The sequence below is a fragment of the Chelonia mydas genome, chromosome 7 (assembly GCF_015237465.2).
Source record: "Chelonia mydas isolate rCheMyd1 chromosome 7, rCheMyd1.pri.v2, whole genome shotgun sequence".
Classification (NCBI taxonomy): domain Eukaryota; kingdom Metazoa; phylum Chordata; order Testudines; family Cheloniidae; genus Chelonia; species Chelonia mydas.
In genome coordinates this window covers 86,720,386-86,740,494 of record NC_057853.1, presented here as the reverse complement: position 1 = coordinate 86,740,494, position 20,109 = coordinate 86,720,386, and the positions used below count along the sequence as shown (strand labels likewise).

Genomic DNA, 20,109 nt, shown 5'->3' with positions numbered 1-20,109 from the left:
CACTGAATGCATCCGATGAAGTGAGCTGTTGCTCACGAAAGCTTATGCTCAAATAAATTGGTTAGTCTCTAAGGTGCCACAAGTACTCCTTTTCTTTTTGTAAATAAACAATCAAAGAAGGTTAAGGACAATTCCACTGTTAATGCATTTCTCTTGTTATTTCATACAGCATGGCTGAATAGTTTATAACTGACAATGTGCTGCCTACCCACTGATTTCTGGCTAGTAAGTATGCAGCATTTGTATTATAATTTAATATTTGACAGCATGTTGCCTTGCACAAATGATTCTAATCTAATTAACATTAAGACCTGTGAGGTTTTCTAAATCATGTTTTTCAGGTACACAACTAAAAATCTTCAGGTAGTGAACAGAAATCTCTCCTATGCTCTTTGCTTGGACACAGATAATGTATATTACAGAAACAGCAGAATTCTTAAGAAAAAGTTCTAGAAAGGTTTCAGAGAGAAGTATGGACAATATGGGAACTGTACTAAAATGAAAACTGTAGTGGAGGTTCTTTCATACCAACAAACTGACATTAAAGGAAACACCAAGCTTTGTTTCAAAATATATTTAAAGTACCTTTAAAAAAGTTACTAGGGCATGTTAGACATGAAAAACAAAAGAAGAGCATATCAGGTTGTGGTGAGCAGAACATTATGTTGTTTGTGGTTCTACAGCTGTGAAATTTGCTACAGAATTCACCCTCAGCTGCAGAATTGTTCATCAGAATATAAGCTTTCATTTTTTAAAAATGTTCATTAACTTAAACCCATTTATGTTATCATCATGAATTTGCAAATTCTCTGTAATAGTAGTTGTTAGAAGTGTGACTACCTCATTCTTCTCAATGAGGTTTCAATATAGAAATCTAATGCTCCCAATTTAATTCTCACATCTGTGAACTATGATTACTAAGGCTACGTTTTAGTCACAGGTATTTTTAGTAAAAGTCATGGAAAGGTCACGGGCCATAAACAAAAATGTACGGGCCCGTGACTTGTCCATGACTTTTACTAAAAATACCTGCCATGACTAAAACTTGGGCAGAGGTGTGGGGGAACTCTGTGGGGGCAGGGATCCTGGGTCGGTGACCCAGGACCCCCACTGGCGCTGGGGAAGAGGGGGGCTGGGCCACGATGCATGGCCAGGATCCCCACTGGTATTGGGGGAGTTGTGGGGCTGGCAGGGGCTTCCTACTGGCTCTGTCCCTGCAGCTCCTAGGTGGCAGAGGGGCCAGGGCAGGGGTTCCTCCACTGCTCTCGCCCCAAGTGCTGGCTGCCGCAGCTCCCACTGGCCAGGAACCACAGCCAATGGGAGCTGCGGAGGCAGGGCCTGTAGGCACCGGCAGCATGGATGACACCCTGCCCCTTCACCGCCTAGGAGCTACAGGGGGGGTCCCACGCTAGCTAAACACCCCCCCAAACCTCTGCCCCATAGCCCTGAGCCCCCTCCCACACACCCAAACTGCTGCTGCTGCGGAAGTCATAGAGGTCACGGAAAGTCACAAAATCCGTGACTTCTGTGACCTCCATGACAGACTCACAGCCTTAATCATTACCAATCATTTTAACAGAAATATCCAGCTAATGTGGTTACCCATTGTTGGCTGCAGAAGACACCGACGTGGAATACCGGGAGTAATCTGGTTGCTATTGATGATTAATGGAATAAAATGTAAGGAGTTCAAGCCACCCAAATTCCAGGTCACCACCCACCTTCGCAAAAGCATAAGGAGGAAGGGAAAAAATGCAATCATTCCCTAGTGCCAAAAGCCTTCACTGTTTTCTGTTTTCTAAACCACACCCTATTCTTTACTTTGTGGCTAAAGCCCCAGTTGTGCTCTAAATATGGGGCCGGTGCAGATAATCAGTATGACCCCAATCAGTTGAGCAAGACACAGCAACCAGGCATCTAAAAGGAGGATTCCCTGCACCAACAATCTCCCTTTTCCTGCTAATCCATTTGATAAGCAAAGAACCAGTCAAAGTGAAAAGGCACAATGTTTAGATAGAATTGCTTCTGAAATTAATGGTTTATTTACTTATTCATGAAACATTATCAGTTTTAAAGTCTCATATATAATTTGTAAGTAATTTGCTTGAGAGCCAATGATTTGGGATCACCTTCAATTTTTCTGGACTATGATTGGCTGAAATTCTTTTCTTTTTGTGTTGCTGTCCTTTGACCTCACTGGTAAACCAATATTTAGGGCTGTGCTGGGTTGTTTCCATTAGGAGGCAAAACTGATGACAGGAGTCAAGTATTTCTTTGGTGCAATTCAGCGTTTTGTTTTGTTTTGCGTTTTAAAGTCCTGTTTTCCTGAACACAGTAGAGATAAAACAAACAGCAGCTACAGGAAGTTTTCTTTTTCAGAACTTCACTTCTGTCTTTTCAGCAAGTTCTCTGCTCACAGAAGCGCTCTCTCTCTCTCTTGCTCTTCCCAGGGCCACGCACCAACACGTCTCTCCTTTTCTGCTGGCTCTCTCTTTTCTTTCTGGTTCCTCTCTCTCTCATTCACTCACCTCTGCAACCAATTAATGCTCCAGCTGCTGCATTTGCAATTAATTTCAAAGGAAATTCATTAGCTTTTGCTGAAGCCTTGCCAGTCTGACCTTAGGTGTTAGCTTCCATTATTTCAGCTATCACTACACAAAGGGTCACTACATTACTCCCTCATTTAGCTTGAATCAACGGTGCTTAGTACATCCCTCAGCTTTTGCCAGGTGTGTGACTGATGGCCACTATTAATATATTCAAGAATGACAATATAATAACCAATAAGACACATTAATATGGTTAGTATAGAAGAAGTATTAAGTGGTCAGAGCAATGAAGTGGGCATCAAGATTCTTGGATTCTATTCCAAACTCTGACAATCTTTTACCTTGTATATCTTGGAGATGTCAATTGGCACGCTAGTCAAAGTAAATGGGAGATTCAGGCTCTGAACATCTATACAAAAATCAGGCACTGAACCTGTCTGTGTGTCTCAGGTAACTCAAGCTTTTGAAAAATAATATACTTACATATATGCTGTGATGCTTAACATGTTCTGAGAGCTTGGAGGAAAGACATGTTAGTTGGTACGATGTATGACAAAATTTCACCAGATTTTAAAAACACTTAACTTTATGCCATTAAAGACCTAGTCCTAAGTCTGTATTGTACATATTAGCAAATGGTCAAAAGTGATGAGTAAAAAATGGATGTGTTTCTGTGCGGATACCAAGTTATTCCTGCCCAATAATTGGGAAGATGTATGGTAGATAAATACAGCCTTAGCTTGATGAGGATTGTTTAAATCCATGTCTCCTCAGGCAAACCTAATCTCCACCAAGGCACTGCTCCTCTTTACCCTGCACAATAGTGAGTAATATAAGCATGTTCACACAAAGGGCTTCAAATTTACTAGTTTTCAGGGTGGAAAACTAAACCTCATGTGCCTTGCTGCGTTCCATCCAAGAACACATAGGGATCCGAGGCTTTTGAGAACTTACACATATGCTTGATGTCTCCTGCAATGCTAAAATGAACAAAAGCCTCACTGTGAAATTGGAAAACAAAACCTTACAAAAGTCTACCTTTACAAAGAACCTGTTAAAAACAAAAAGTTCAGCAGTTGCAGCACACTGAAGCAGACGATATTACAAATCTCACTGCACCCATCACTGAGTTGCCATAGCAATTGGAAAAAATGGTTAAAAACTGCAAGGCTTTGGTCTTACTTTGTGTGTAGGAGGAATATGATGTTTGAGACCTCAGGAGAGAAAGGGCATACACAGATATAAAGTAATGAAATGCCAAACAATAGAACCATAAGAAGGGATTACAAATGATCTTTAATAAAATGGATTACAAGGAACAGAAAAGTGACAGCAGTAATTAAAGTCTGCAATTTCATCAATTAAAAACTGAGATCAATGTGATGTTTAAAAGGACATTGAACCCCAAACTTGGTGGCTATTTGGAGCAACTGTTTCTAATATAAGAATCACTGATGTGAAAAATTGCTCAGTTTGTGATTATCTATAGGATTTATTCATCTAATATCAATTAATTGACTTGTATCAATGGAATATAACATTTATAGCCATTAAAAGCTGTTACTGAAGTCCAGAACATGGTTTTTGTAAGTACCTGGCTTTTTAGGATATTTATGCTACTTTTAAAAACACAATTAAATGTAAACTAGCTAAACAGCTACAATGGACTTTTTTTCTTCTAAGCACACTTACATTTATTCTCTTTTAAGTACTTCCTTGTGAGATTATTCTATTGTCCAAGTTTTCATTCAAAAGTTTACACCATGTAATACTTTACCTTCTTAGAGTTTTAATTCTTAACCCTTCTTTGAATATGTTCAGGGTATAGAATTTATTTTTATTGTAATCTTTGGTATTTTATGCCACATATAACTTCTAGGTAGATTCTGTGTACTTAGTACATGTTCCTTCTGTAGTTTCAATTTACACCCTCTTGTTTTAGAATCTTTTATCCTCTGGAACAGTTTTGTGGCATCCACCTTTTCTTTGCCCTTCAAAATGTTGTATATCTTAGTCATGGTCACTATTCATTTCCTTTTTAATAATAAATATACACCTAATATTCTCAGAGGGACATGTAACCTAAAAAAAAAATCACACATCTGATATTTTTAACCTTCTATTATTAAAAGTAGCATCTAAGCCTATTATAACTGAAAAAAAAATCTTTATTCTTCTCTTGGGTTACTTTGCGTATTTTATATATAAAATGCTGTAACCATTTTCACTTTTTCCCCTATATAGGCAGTTTCCATCTGTTTTTGTTTCATACAGTAAAAGGAGAAAAAATATTGAATAAAACAGGAAAATATGGTTTAAAAACAACAAACATTGAAACAGGTGTAGTAGCCAGAACTACTTTGAAATATGTATTTTAAAAACTGACTAGATTTGACACGGATATTGTCCCTATGAATTATCCTTATAGTTTAAACCCATATGGCTACAGATGGGTGGTTTTCACAGGGTTCCATTTACAGGAGTTAGCAGTTGGTTTGGGGATTGTAGACATATTTTTTTTACTTGAAGGTTCAGGTTATATAGAATACTTTCCTCTAAAGGGAACCATTTGCACTTCAGCTCCAACTTTCCCTACATCCCTCCAGATCTCAGAACTGCCTACAAATCTTACCTTTACAATTTTCAAGGGGGCTGAAGCATGGCTACACTATATTTGGGTCTGGCATTGCCCCTCTCTGCATCTTCAAGGGCATAAGGTTCATCTATTTTACGATATTTATTGATTCTATTAAGTATATGCATTGGACTATATAAATCTATAAAGATCTTTGATGGCAGGATGGGAAAAAGCAGTTGATCAGCACCCCTAGAATAATGCCAGCCCCATAACCCAGTGTACACAAACAATCCACATACCCCCCAAAGACTCTGGGTGCAACTGTCCTGTACTAAACATAGGACATCAATATAGATACCTCATACGTAAGGCTTCTCTTTTTGGGGAATAATTGATCTGGGGGGGTATTTTTAGCAATTTTTGAGTTTTATGTTGATGTCCAAAAATTGGGGTTGTCCGGGAACTCTTTGTATATACTGTAGTAAATAACCTCTTTGTAATGTTGCCTGGTTTGGCAAAGTACTGCCAAAGTTACATGCAAAGTTAAAAAAGTACTGTTTTAAAGAGTACTAGGAAACTTTTAGGGCACACCAGCACAATCTACATGGACCAATTAATGCACAACATGTTAGTGCGCTTTAGAAACTACACCCCTGTAGTTTGCACTACTACTGCATGCAGACAAGTGCTTACATACCAGTAACCATTTCTGGTGTTTTTTTCTGCTGTTTATTGGATAAACACTATTCTCATTCTCCCCCCCCCCTTTTTTTTTTTTGGTATCAGTGTTTTAATCAGTGTTTATCAGTTAAAACCTAAAACCAGAAGCCCTACTTAAAACCCTTAAAAGAAAGTTGATTCCTCCAAAAAGTCTACTTTAAGGAATATGGGCATTTCACCCGGGGCATGGTTGCTAAGTTTCCCTAAATACTGCATTAAGATTTATAAGGATGTCTATTCCTCTGTGTTTAGTGTAGTAGCTAATGAAGAAGAGGTTTGTGTTTCCTCCATCCTGATGTCCTGCTTGGCATTTTCAAGCCACTTTCTATAACTTGCACCCAAAGAGGTAGAGATGCTTCTGATTTTTGCCATGGGATCCTGATTTTCAGTGATGTGGTCTATTCGTTTCATTGACTGCATTGACCACCAAAGAATTAGAAATGGGGTAGGAGTAAAGGTACTCAGAAGCTTTAGACAGCACGTAGTACTTTCTATCAGCCCTTTTGCAGGTAGGTGTTGCTGTGGCAAAAGTTTGCCTAACAAATTTGGCTGGCTCTAGTAAAGTGTCATTAATAGGTGGGACTATGCAACCTGAAACAAGAGTGTAGAATTTATGAAGGGCTTCTTCCTGTATCTGCAAAGTTTCAGCCATCTTTTTCATTTCTTTCTGAAATTGTTTAAAAACATCTGCATGGGAAGAGAGAGGGAATTACTGCCTCATCAGGGGAAGATGGTGATTTATTTATTTGAGGTACAATATCTTTATCCTCCTTATGATCCTGATCTTCAGATGTCTCTAAATGTATCGCAGGGACGGATGTGAAATGTTCTATGGAGGAGCAGGTTGTTTCCTCTAATCCACTCTCTCTGGATGACTAGAAGCTCAAATATTGCTCCCTATACAAATCCCATTGGTTCCAGTATGGACATTGTGTAGGTCATATGAAAAAGATGGGGATACCCAAAGTGATTCATTCTAAAACATAGGCAGATGATATTACGACTCTCTGCCCTGTTTAGATGTTACTGACCCCACTTCAGATTTGGATCCTGAAGAAGGGGCTCTTGGGGAATAGGTTGGAGAGCCTTGCTTGCTGGACTGAGAGTCTGATTAAGAAAATTCCTCAGATGCAAATGGAGGTGCTATAGAAGATGAAGTTGTATGGGGCAATCATCTAGATACAGTTGGTACCTGGGATATCTGCACTTCACCTGCCAACAAGGGAGATTCTGGTTCTTCAGTAGCCATAAGGTCCTTATGAACCATAAACATTCCCTGCAGCAGGGTCAAGTCTGAACAGATCAGTGCCTAAAGTCTAGTTGCTACTGAGCAAAAGTTCAGTGCCTAATGGCTAGCGGATGCTGTAGGATAGTCATCAAGATCAGGACTGTTATCCTTATGGTCTTGGCTGCAACCAGTACTGTATGCCTTGAAGAAGATGACTTGCTCTTCATAACAGCTTTAGTCCCTATCACAGCACTTGAACCAGTCTTCGACACCAGTACCATCCTGCACTGTGTACCCAGGATGGTACCAACAACACTGCACTTGGGTCCGGACCTGAGATTTCAAAATTTTGGCCACTTTTGTTTCTCAACTTCTGCAGAAGATCATCTAGGACTCTCACGCCAGGAAGTAGTCCTTGTCCCAGTCTCCAAATGTTGCCCCGAGACCCACCAGATGATGGAGGGTTCTGACTTCAGTGGGGCACCCTGAGTACTTGACTCTGCATGTACAGGTTGGGTCAGAAGAGCCTAGATCTGACAAAGGTCTTATTAACGACTCCATGAGAGAAATCCTCACATTTGCTTCTGTGATTATTTTTAGTATTCTGTTTAAAAAGACTGCAAATGCTACAATGTGAAGGAATATGGGCTTCCCCTAAACAAAATAAACTGGAGTTATCATTGCTCACAGGGCTAACCTCCCTTAAAATGGCACAAGACTTCCAGGGGATTCAGCCATTCCCCCAAAGTTCAAATAAAGAAAAAACATGTCATCCCCAAAACGTCCCCCATCCAAGGGAAGAATGCGGGGGGGAAGAGGTCAAAATAAGGGGAACAATTGAAAGTAAGGCCTGAAATCCCTCAGTTCAACTATTTACACTACAAAGAAACTATTATTAAACATGAATGCTAAAACTACTCTAAAACTAGCTAAAACTATCAAAATTTATGTAAAGGTATGTAAACTATGCAGACACCGCAGAACTACATATCAGGCCTGAGGATGGTTAGAAGGAAATGAGTGGCAGCAGGTCCCAAACTGCCTTATATAAACTTGGTACAGGGAATAAGGATAGTTAGGACGCATGTGCAGATCATACAAAACCCGCTGGCAAAATCTCTCATCAAAGGTGCATGGAACGTATGTGCACCTAAGGTGGAGTTCCCATAGGTACAAGCAGTTGAAGAAGAGGAATAAGGTGTATGCCTATGGATGGAGGAAAGGAAATGTACTGTTAGATGGCTGAACTCTTTTCCTTGATTCTGTTTAGGTATGTTATTTGTATCAAACCTAATTTCTCCCAAAGTATTTTGCATATTCATTTTCTGTGTATTTTATAATGGTTTATTGAGATTTAGAGGTGGTAAGCAGACCTGTTGGGGACAGAATTGCAGTAAATGGAGAATATTTTATCTATCAAAAGCTATGTAGACACACTTTTCTGTTGTAGAACAAAATCTGATGGAAAAGTGTAGCTCACGATGGAGAAGGTTTTACATGTACCCAGCGTCCATCATCACTCAGGTTTGTGTGGGCCCATCTACTACTAAAGTCAAGTTTGCATGGGTCCAAACATACCTCGACTGACAATCAGGCCTGAATGTGCCCATCTACCTTTCCCTTCAATTAGATTTGTATGCCCCAACCCTGTCCCCTATCAATGACCCAAGCTTGCATGAGTTCCATCTCCATCAAACCCTTAGGCTAGTGTAGGCCTCCTGATTTTCCCCCTCCCTCCCTGTAATCAATCAGGCTTGTGTGGGCCCATCACCAAAACCCAAGTCAGCCTAGAATGGAGCGCATGCCATAGATGATAAAGGATTGCACCTAAATTCTAAAAATATATTGCAGTCATAAATCTAGGAACCAGAACTGAAAAATATTTCTGAACTCTAACCAATTTTAGATTTGTTATATTAGTTGGTTAATTTTTAGAAAGCTTTAAAATACATTACTTACTAGAAATGGACCAGCTCTGGAAAAGCTCTTTTAATGAATGAAAAGAGTGATCATGTGATACATTAGATATTCACTGGTGTATCACATCATAATTTAGTCCATATTGCTGAAGTGCCTCCCCATATGACGTTGAGCTATGACACTACATGAAAATGGCAAAGAGAAACCATTGCCTTTGTCCTTAGAACTTCAACAAGCAATGAATAAAAATACACAAAAATGGAAAAAGGGTCTCAAATGTGAACATTCTACAAATATCTCTCTCAAACAAAATTCACATAAACCATTGATGGTATTCTAAGTTCCAAATCAGCCATACCTTCACTGAAATGCATTGAGAATTCAATGATTAGTATTAATCTTATTTGTCATGTAGTTTCAAAATATGGTAAATCGGCAGAACATGCTAATCTTGATGGTTTTATCTACTGAACTTCATGTGGTAAGCATGAGTTTTTCTCTTGCTACATAAGTAGTGATAACCTATCTTTTCTCTGAAAAAACTGACTTGGAAAATCTCTGCCTTGCCTTAAGTATAAAAGTACACTATGAATGTCTGACCAACTTTGTGGCCAAGGAAACTTTGTAACCCTTAATTTATATTGTAGTTAAGGAAGAATACTCAATAGAACAAATATGTTTACTTAGCAAACTCCAGGTGATAATATTTCTATGCTTCAAGCTCTGGATTGCATTGTATGAATGTCTTTTTGAGAAGCTATTTCTGGAGGTAAACTGTAAACTGGTAATCCAACTCATTGGCCAGGTTATCAGATAGTACTCACAAAACTAACCTGATTTCTGTCCCTGTTCTGCAGAGTTTTATTTTGAAAAAAATCAACCTAAGTCAGACAGATAAGCCAGGTCCTTTCCTCAGCCCCTTCCTTCTAAAGGAGCCTACCTTTCACCAGAAACTGCTTGTTGGCCTTTTATCTAAGGACCAGATGGCCTGTAGATATCTCTGGCCTCAGACCCATCATCTGGGATATATCATCTAATTAATCATAGGTGCAGCTAAACCCACCTTCTTTAAAGGCCCATCCCACTTTGTGACACAGACACAAAGATAATGAACAGAATGTACAATAGTTAATATAAAGGTACAGAACAAAAGTACCTCTATATCTGGGGAAATAATCAACATTAGCATGGTGGTGCATTCAGGAGCAATAACCCCTTCTAGTGCCTTACAGTCAAACAAAGTTGGGAGTCCTAATTTGAATGGGCAAAAAAAAGTCAATAAGGGCACCATGGAGTGTTAATATTTTATATGGATGGATGAACACCTTGAGGAAAAAGGAACTTGATAGTGAAACAATTTTATTCAAAAGAATTCCAGCAATTTACTGAACCAGATTAAACATACTCTATTACTTATTTACCATTCCATCTCTAGGGGAAATACAGTAATACAAGTACAGGACCTTACAAAAAGTGCTATTTAGGAGAAAATGTGATTAACTTTATAATCTTGCCTTGTAAACTTTTTACTCAAGGTCTAATGAACTTCATATACTGTTACTGATTGTTCACCTGCTGAATTATTCCTCAACAATCTTGAAACATATTTTACTTTACTCAAAGCTGATCAGATAAAGAAACAATATACCCAGCATAAACCACATAGTTTTCTCTAGGAACTCAAACTCAATTCATAGCAAGAGTGTAAACATTCCAGGAGAGGATGCAAGAGTGACAATTTGGAATCTGTGCAAAGCAATTAGATCCTTTAGTGAACTTGGTTAATCTGGATCTAGAATATATCATTCATCCACACTAAATACTTTTCAGACAATACATCATTGACCTGTGGAATTCATTGCCACAAGATATCATAGAGGCCAAGAATTTATCAGGATTTAGAGAGGACTGGTCATGTGTAATAATAAGACTATACAGAGCTAAAGTGATGATTAAAAATAAAGAAGATTTCTACTCAAGATGAAATAAAAACCATTATAGTTTTCTTCTGAAGAAATATAATAATCTGGCCAGATTAAGTACAAGGGACCACCTGGATCGATCGGTCTTCAGCTGTCAATAAGACTGCGATGATCACAACACGTCCGCCATTCTTCTCGCTTTCTTGCCTTTCTTCTCCATGTTCGTCTGAAACGTTTAACAAGGTCATCCTCCCATCTTCTTGGAGGCCGACCAGGTGGTCTTTTCTGTTCTCGCGGGTACCACTCAGCAATGATTGCGGTCCACCTATTGCCTGTGAGCCGTGCTGTGTGGCCCGCCCATCACATCTTGTTATGTCTGCTTTTCACGACAATATCTTTCACACCACTGCATTCTCTGATCATTTCATTTGGAATGCGATCCAGAAGGGAAATTCCCAACATAGCTCGTTCCATTGCCCTTTCAGCTACCAACAGCCACTGTTCATCTCTCTTTTTCAGTGCCCACGTTTCACTGCCATATAGCATGACTGGCAGCACTGTTGAATTGAAGATATTTGTATGTGTGGTCTTGTCAATTTTTCCTTTGAGGACGTCCTTGATGGAAAAAATGCACACCATCCTGCCTGAATCCTTTGCGAGAGTTGTCCATTCAGGTCTTGGCCCATATTAACTTCTTGGCCCAAATATATGCACTGTTCCAGTTCTTCGATTTCTTCTCCTGTTACCATTATTTGGGCTTTTCATAAGACATCTGATTGCATGTATTTCGTTTTGCAGCGGTTCATTTTCAGGCCAACCTGCCTGCTTTTCTTGTCGAGTCTTCGTAGCATGCTCTGCAGTTGGTTGGTGCTTTCGGCAATTAGTACGATGACATCTGCGAATCTGAGATGGGATAATCGTTTTCCATTTATGTTGACACCACTCCGCCAGTTGATCTTGTTCATAACCATTTCGAGGCAGGCGGTGAATAGTTTCGGAGAAATCGTATCTCCTTGCTTTACGCCTTTCTTGATTGGGATGCAGAGGGGAGTTTCAAGGCGAGTAAGGTCTGTTGTACATCCAGTATTCACTTCCTTCAACAAACTGATGTACTGTGTGTTAATGCCCTGTCCTGCGAGTGCCTTTAATATTGCGTTAAACTTGACGCTATCAAAGGCCTTTTCATAGTCGACGAAAGCAATGCACAGCAGGAGTTTGTATTCCCTCACTCTTTCTAGGAGCTGGCTAAGGGTAAATATATGGTCTATCGTGCTGAAATTTCTTCCAAATCCCTGCCTGTTCTCTCAGCTCTTGTTCATCCAGACTCCGCGAGAGTCAGTTCATTATCACCTTTGTGAAGAGCTTGTAGATGTGAGAGAGCAGGCATATAGGGCGGTAGTTCTTAATATTTTCTCAATCGCCCTTCTTGTGCAGCAAGATGATATTTAACTCCTTCCAGCAGCTTGATGGTATTTTTCCTTCTTCAAGATATCGACTAAATCTTAAAGCGAGGGCCTTCCAAAGTTTTTCGCCTCCTGCAGAAATCATTTCTGATGTTATTCCATCTTTGCCTGGAGCTTTTCCCTTCTTCATCTGATGTAGTGTGCTTTGGACTTTGCTGACTATTACTGGGGGGACGCGTTCTTCTGACTCTTGGAGCATTGGGAGAGGGACGTTGATTCTAGATTTGAACAGTTCTGTATAGAAGTCCTTGCAGATCTCCTCCATCCCTGCTCTGTCGATTACTGTCTCTCCATCCTTGTTCTTCAATGCTGTTATACTCAGTCTATACTGTGTCAATTCCCACTTGCATGTCCTGATGTTCTTGTGTGATTCAGCTGTTTTGAGGAGCTTTTCTTTCCGGAAGTTCTGAAAGTCGTCCTTCAGTTTTCGCCGTATAAGCTTGGACAGAATGGAGTACTCAAGGTTGTCAAGGGACCAAATACAGCAAAACTAGAGACTAGATTTAGGGGAATGAGGAATGCTACTCTGAGTCTAAGGCTGGGGCACAAATAGCCTCCCGATTCAATGGGTACACTATACTAAATACTTCTTTCCCATGATTTTGAGTTGTAGTCAAGGGTGGAATTGACAACCCGCAGTAGTAGCCTGCACCCCAGCACTGCACCCCTAATCCTGACCTGATGAGAACGCAAAGCCCCAGGATGAGGAAGGGGGGCCCTGGAAAGCGAACTTGAGTTGCACTTACTCCACAGCTGTGACTCCTATCTCACAGGGCTGAGCCCCGCTCCCCATTCTGGGCATTGAAACCTGGTGTATGGGATCACAGCATCACTCAGGTTTTTCATTCTTAGTTTCATGATATCTGTGGGTGTCAATGAACCCATGAATCCATTTGAAATCTTCTCCTAGGTTAAGGTATCTGGGACTTTTGAGAGTTAAGGGAGGAAAGAACTGACTGCCTTTTCTGGTCCCATTCCATGAGCTCTTTAAGGACTCCGATTTTCATTAGGCACTAATGTAGCTATTTGGATTTATATGTAGCCAAAAAAAATGTATCTACAGTCCTAATAAAATCTTGACTGTGTCATTCATGTATAATTTTATAGACTCTTTTTATCTGGTTAAAAAAATTGGGCCCAATTCTGCTTTCACTTGAAAATAAAGGCTTTGTATAAATGAAATTGAGAACAGAATGTGTTGCTCACTCTACTATTGATTAGCTTAGAACAGAGGTTCTTAAATTGTAGTCCGCGGACCAGTAGTTTTCCGCGAGCTCCATTCAGGTGGTCCACAGATAGTTCCCTCTAAGGTGCGCGCCTGGGTGGCCGCACACGAGAGAATGAAGGGCCACCCACCTTATTAGTGGAGCCGTGCAGGCATGGCTCTACTAATTAGGTGCCTGGACCCTGGAGAAGATGCACATGTAATGTGTGGTGGTGGCCTTGGGGAGAATAGGGGGTAAGTGGGAGGGGGCAGTGGCGTGAGAAAAGGGGGTGAGGGGAATTTGGGATATGCAGGGCTGCAGCAGCCAGAGAAAGAGGCGACTTTCCCCAGGGCTGAACCTGCCAGGGAGAGACCCCTCTCCTTCCCAGCCCCAGCTCAGGGGCTGCTGCAGCAGGGGAGAGAGGGCACATCCATTGCATTAGAAAGGTAAGACTACTGATATTAAAATATGAGTTGTGTGGTTTAATTTGTAGAACAAAAAAACATTATTATTAATGTTTATTTAATATAGCGCTTTTATCCAAAGCGTTTTACAATAGTTAGCTAACGGTACAAACAACATTTGGAAAGATCATTAAGTGGTCCGCCGAGACCCTCACCAATTTTCAAGTGGTCCATGAAAAAAAAGTTTGAGAACCACTGGCTTAGAATGTTCTGTTTCCCGGATTAAGTGTCACACTTGTATGATTTTTATCGTTGCTTTGCTTTTTAAAGGTTGCTCTCCCGTTTAGGACCCCAAGCAAAGCCCCCTGAAGTCAATGGAAGGACTTCTGGTCATTGGATCAAGCCCATAGTTTTTTGTTTTGTTTTCAGCTATGAGTTTGCTGCCAAAGCATCTAATGCTCTGGCCTTTTTACAGAGTTGTCACACAACATCACAGCAGCTTGATGTTATTAATAATAATGTTCACACTACCTTAAACTCAGACAATAGTGTTAAAAGTTAGTTATAATTATTTACTGAGGTAAAACATTGGTGGTGGTGCTGCAGAAATGACAATCCATTACCAGTTGTTCGAGAATTTGTTTCACCTTGAGTCCTAAATACTGCCAAAACTGAGTGGTTAACAGCAGTACCTTACAGACTGAAAGGGCAGTATTGCTATTATCAATATTTAATTTTACTCAGAACGAGCAAATATGGGGGGAGGGGAGGAAGGCCTCTGATACCCTTTGTTGGTCTGCTTGAGAGACTGGCAGTTTTGGGGCAGCTGGTATTCATCCCTTGCAAGGAGCAAGGATCTAAAACATATTTCTACAGGTCTATACATACTAATTATATAGCCCTAACTACAGCTTGCAGCAGTTTTAACATGGTTAATAATACTGGCATGAATCAATCCTAAAAGGCATAATATAAACCCTGACATTGTTTGGGGTATAAATAAATCAGTTCTCTGGTAACAAAGCAGCCCATTAATTGTGCCTGCCTCTTCTATCATTCCAGCCATAGACAGTAAACAAAGTACACCCTATGTGGATTCCTTCCATGTTGCCAATGTAACAAGCTGCTCTAGAGCCGCTAAAGAAAATAATTACATTAGAAAAATAATCTGCATTTTACATCAGAGAAAGCTTTGACAGAAGCCAGCTAAAGATAATTAATCTTAGAAGACTGAAAAAAAAATTATTATTACAACCACATTTAATACTGTGCTTATAAATGCTTTATTTTAGGGTAAATTCAGTGGAGTATTTTATCTTTTAAATGAAACATCTTCATCCAAGCAGCTGTATCTACATAATTTAAGCTTAAAACTTCATTGTTTGGGATTCATTATTATTTCCTGTATTATTCACTGTAAAAAAAAGTAACACCCCACCCCCACCCCCACGCAACAATGCTGAAATAAAAACAGGACATATATTGCACATATATTGTGCATAGGAAATGGACGAGGCCATGCGGAAGGGCCAGGATCAGGAGGGGAGTGGAAGGTTGCATGCAATGAGTACTGGTCACCCACCAGACAGGCCCCCTCCTGGTCCCAACTGTTCAGCCTAGCCCTGGCTGCTCCGCCTGTGCTGGCTCCAGTCAGCAGGGGAAGCGGATGGGGCTCTGTGCCCTGGGGCTGCAGGGATGGAGCCACACTGAAGGGCTGGTGTCAGGACGGGGCTCTGTCTGGCAGGGAAAGTGACCTGGGCTGCATTGAAGGGCTGACATTGAGGAGAGCAGAAGGCTGCATCCCATGACTGCCAGCCCTTTTGCCAGACAAAGCCCCCCCTGACACCAGCCCTTCAGAGCAGACCTGTCCACTTCCCCTGCCCAGGAGGGGGCTCTGACCAGCAGGGGGACCAGTACTCATGAAGTTCAGCTTTCTGCTCCCTGAAGACCACACTGAAGTCTGGTTGGGACTCTGCAAGGGAGCACCTGGTCCCCAAAGAGCCAACATTTGGGTGATAATTCGTAAAACCATGAATACTGGTTTTTTCAAGACCTAGGAATTTTTCAGGAAAAATCAGTAAATACTGAAAATGATGGGCCTTAAGTATGGCCCTTTTCCAGCAAATGCATGGCCCTTTTCCAGCAAAACATTTAAACAGATGCTTAATTTTAAGTAAATGAGTGGTCCTATTGAAGCCATTAGAATTCCTTCTTTACTTATGCTTGACTGGATGGGAGAACAAATTTCTCTAACACCCTGCTTATGTTCCTCAACTGTTGACAAAGTGATGTGAAAAGGTATTTCAGTTTCCATGGTCCATTCAGTCCTTAGCTTCTTTACTGAAATTGTTTGTGGTGGAACCAATTAATCCTTTTATAATCTAAGAGTTCTCCATAACAACAGTGGTGTTGCAGGTTATCTACTACAGAATCTTCTCTTAGCTTCTTTTATGAACAGCTAGTTTTATTTTGCTCTGGAAGGAAGAAGTTAAACCATACTGTGCTTTTTATAAATCTTTAAACTTGTGTAATAGATATGGCCTTTTTGAAGTGCATTTTTTCCCATAACCTAGTTCTGCTATTTCATTATTTTAGTGGACTGTTAACTTGCTTCTAACTCGGTCTGCACTGCAAAAAAGGCTTCAAGCTTTGCCAATAGCTTGGGAGTGGCCTCTGAAGTCAATGAAAACCACAGTGGTAACTAGCAAAGAATTTCCAACTCTCCCAGAAGGTTAAGAAGTGTCAGATAGAAGTTGAAAAGATAAAAGAATTAGTTTAGGATTTTGAAGGTTTAGTGGAGGAAAAGTTTTGCTTTTATACAGTTAGAATCATCATGTCCTATTTAGCCAACTGTGAATAGCAGGGATAACTTATCGAATATGAAATCCTGCAGTTTTGCCAGAAGTGGCAAAAATCCTGGTTTGAGTATAGAGTCCATATGAGCAAAGCAAAGAGAAGTACTTCTGAAAGCTGATAAGCCACACTGATCCCAGATGCAATTCCAATGAAATCACTATATTTACAAACACGTAAATCTGATCCAATATAAGTGCCTGGCCCCCACTTGTTTCTTAGATTGCTATGTTTGAGAATGTTATTTCCAGCAAAGTTTGAAGTTCACCTCATTAATTTAAGTCCTCCTGATCCTGCAAATATTTACTCCTGGGAATAAGTTGTGTGAGTAGTCCCATTGAAGTCAATACTTCTTCTGTCAGTGAAGTTATATGCGTGAGTGCATGAAGGACTGGGGCCTTAGATTCTATACTTACAATGCAGGGAATAGGACAATCAACACTATATAAATGGATTGTGATAACAGTAATAGCTTTTATCAACTTCATTGTACCTTCAAAAAGCTATTTTCACAAAAAAGGTTTTGTTTTTTTTTTCAACAAAAGAAAAGCTTTGACTGTTTGATATAGCATAAGTTACAGAAAAAAACCCAAATAGAGGATATCTGAAATGTCCTTTCTTCCATAAATAGTGCTCCTAGTAATGGGATATGAAGTCAAATATCTGTAGGAGACTGGATAAAATCTGACACAAGTCAACAGTGACTACTATTTATTATCTTATATTAACAGCTATTCAGTTGTGACATGAAATAGCAGACTCAGTCCTAGTCACTAGTGTATAGACATTACAGCTAACGATCAGCCTCTTGGCCTTCTCCACAGTGAGGCCAAGCAAAGCACAGGCATGGAGACTAGATGTTAAATCATGTAGGTGCTCCCTCCAGACCATCACATACCTAGGCCTAAAATCATAACCCTGAGTTGGAATCTTTAGATCCAAAGCACATGCCTCTACCACTTGAGTTAACAGACCAACAGGTACTAGAAGTGGGCTGCTATCCTCTATGTAGATCGGGCCTGAGAGTGGAATGAGTCAGTGGTTTCACAGCTCTTTGCCAGGCAGTAGAAGAATTTTTTATGTCAGGAATACTTGATTCTATTCCAGATTCTGGAGGACAGCATACTCTAGTACTTTAAGACCTTTCTGCTCCTGTTCCCCCCCAACTTGCCCTCTTCTGAACCTGTCCCATCAAACCCGTCCCCTCTTTGTTCCCAGCGACCTCAGCTTGTCCCTGTCTCTCAATTCCATCTGCAAACTTCAAGTTGAGTGCTGAGGTGGCTCACCCCAATAGAACCTCACTCAATCCCAGAAGTGTATTTCACGCCTGCAAATGGAAGCACTTATTCTAATTAGGAACACAATAACTAAAAAAAAAATGTATGATAGTTTCCCATTTTGTCTGTAGAAAAACACAATATTTGTTTAGGAAAGAGTGAGGGAGAAATTAAGAACCCAAGAAAGAGTGTTCATTGAGTACTTACAGGATCAGTGAACTCTGGTAAGCTGGCTTGGTAGGTGAGTGGCCTACAGTCCCGAGTGTTATTCACTAAGACACAAGGGAGAAACATTGGTCCAAGATCATCCCCATCAAGCACATCAACTGTGAGGGTGGTTGTACTTGTTCTTCGTTCATTAAGATTTTGAGCCCGGTCCTGTGGAGGAAAAGGGTATTTCTATAAATATGATTTAGAGAATTTAGAACATGGTCCACACAAAAACGTTTTTTAACTTAAAGTTAAGATTGATCATGAACGTATCCTACCAAAACAATCATGAAAAATCTGGGAAATTACTAGTTACAGAAGCATTAACTTTGACAGCACCTCCATGCTCCCTATCTTCACAACCATACAAATCCACATGCTGATTATGAATGCCACTACACCACATTCTCTTCCAATGTCAAATCTGCTCTCCTCCAAAGTTAAAGAAAATATGAGCCAAAAAAGTCATGGGTTCTCTTTTTAAAAAGATTAAACCAAAATCTTCTAATTGTTCATTTAACTCCTTTGGCCCATCTTCAGTGTGTGTGTCAAACAATGACAGTTCTGCCAGTTCTTGCAAATTCATAGTGAATAAAGAGATTTTGTCTCTCACTGTATGAACCCTTGCTGGGGAACCCAGCTGCACCCCCTTTATACTATGCAGGGAACAAAACACATGGTAAGAGACAATCCTTGCCCTGAAGAGCTTCTGATCTATGGCAAAGCACAACGGTGAGCTTGTGACATGAGAACTAGAACTAAGATTCAGCCTCATCTCACATAAGAGCTACCAAACTACTATTAGATAGGGAATAGCATTTAAGCCCTGCTAAGCAGGGCAGGTTCAAACTGGTAACCTAGAGGTAAAGGGTCCCCCATCCTACAGATCTACCAGAAGGTTCACCAGATAAATTCCTGGCCCAAAAAACTTGGAACAAAACCTTGGGAGTCTGCAGTATCACTTGTCAAGAGACACATACAGGGAGTAAGGGTGCATAGCTTGCTAAGGCCATGCATGGAACAGGGGCTGGTGAAGCAGGGTGAGCAACAGTTTGGAGAATGAGCCGAGGTTGTGCCGCAATCATATTTTAGCAAACGTCAGTTGGTGTTTACCCTTGGCTTCCAATGGTGTAAATTAAAGCAGTTATGAAGACCAATAATCACTTTATTTATTATTTATATAAACAGCCTAAATCAGAGATTAGTCTTGAGTTTTACATAACTAAAGTTTGAGGTGTTACTTCAATCCTATTTTAGCTAGAAGGAGCCAAAAAGAAGGTGAGACAATAGATCTAAATTTCAAAATGGAGTTACTTTTACTGCTTCTTACTCCTAAACTGGTATACAGATTTATTCCTAGCCTTACCTGAAGTCAAATCTTTCCTGTAAGAGTACATAATTTATATTTGATGCTGATATAGATTATTTTCCATACATAACAAAGGGATGTAATTCCTTACGTCTGAAAATCTCAACACAACTAACTGTATAGTCACTATATATTTTTGTCATAATCTACACCATGCACTGCCTGAAAACTATATCAAATTCTCTTTTTCACAAAATACTGTTACAGGGTCATGCTAGATGGCTACAAGAGAGTGATAGAAGGCAGATATATTAGCCCCAGGTTAAATAGGTCCCTTTCCCCTGGGTAAGGTAACAGGGAAGGTTCCAGAACAATCGGGAACTTTCTGAAAACAATTAAGGCAGACAGGCTGATTAGAACACCTGCAGCCAATCAAGAAGCTGCTAGAATCAGTTAAGGCAGGCTAATCAG

The 20,109-nt window shown here is 40.2% G+C and overlaps 1 protein-coding gene across 1 annotated transcript in view; it reads right to left on the bottom strand.

Moving 5' to 3' along the window:
* The window catches only part of PCDH15 (protocadherin related 15), a 665,248-nt gene that overhangs the window by 381,189 nt on the left and 263,950 nt on the right, over positions 1 to 20,109 (bottom strand). Inside the window, exon 8 of the mRNA XM_043551059.1 lies at positions 18,327 to 18,497. Within this exon, the coding sequence (XP_043406994.1) occupies positions 18,327 to 18,497 (171 nt within the window). The remainder of the gene's footprint in view (positions 1 to 18,326; positions 18,498 to 20,109) is intronic.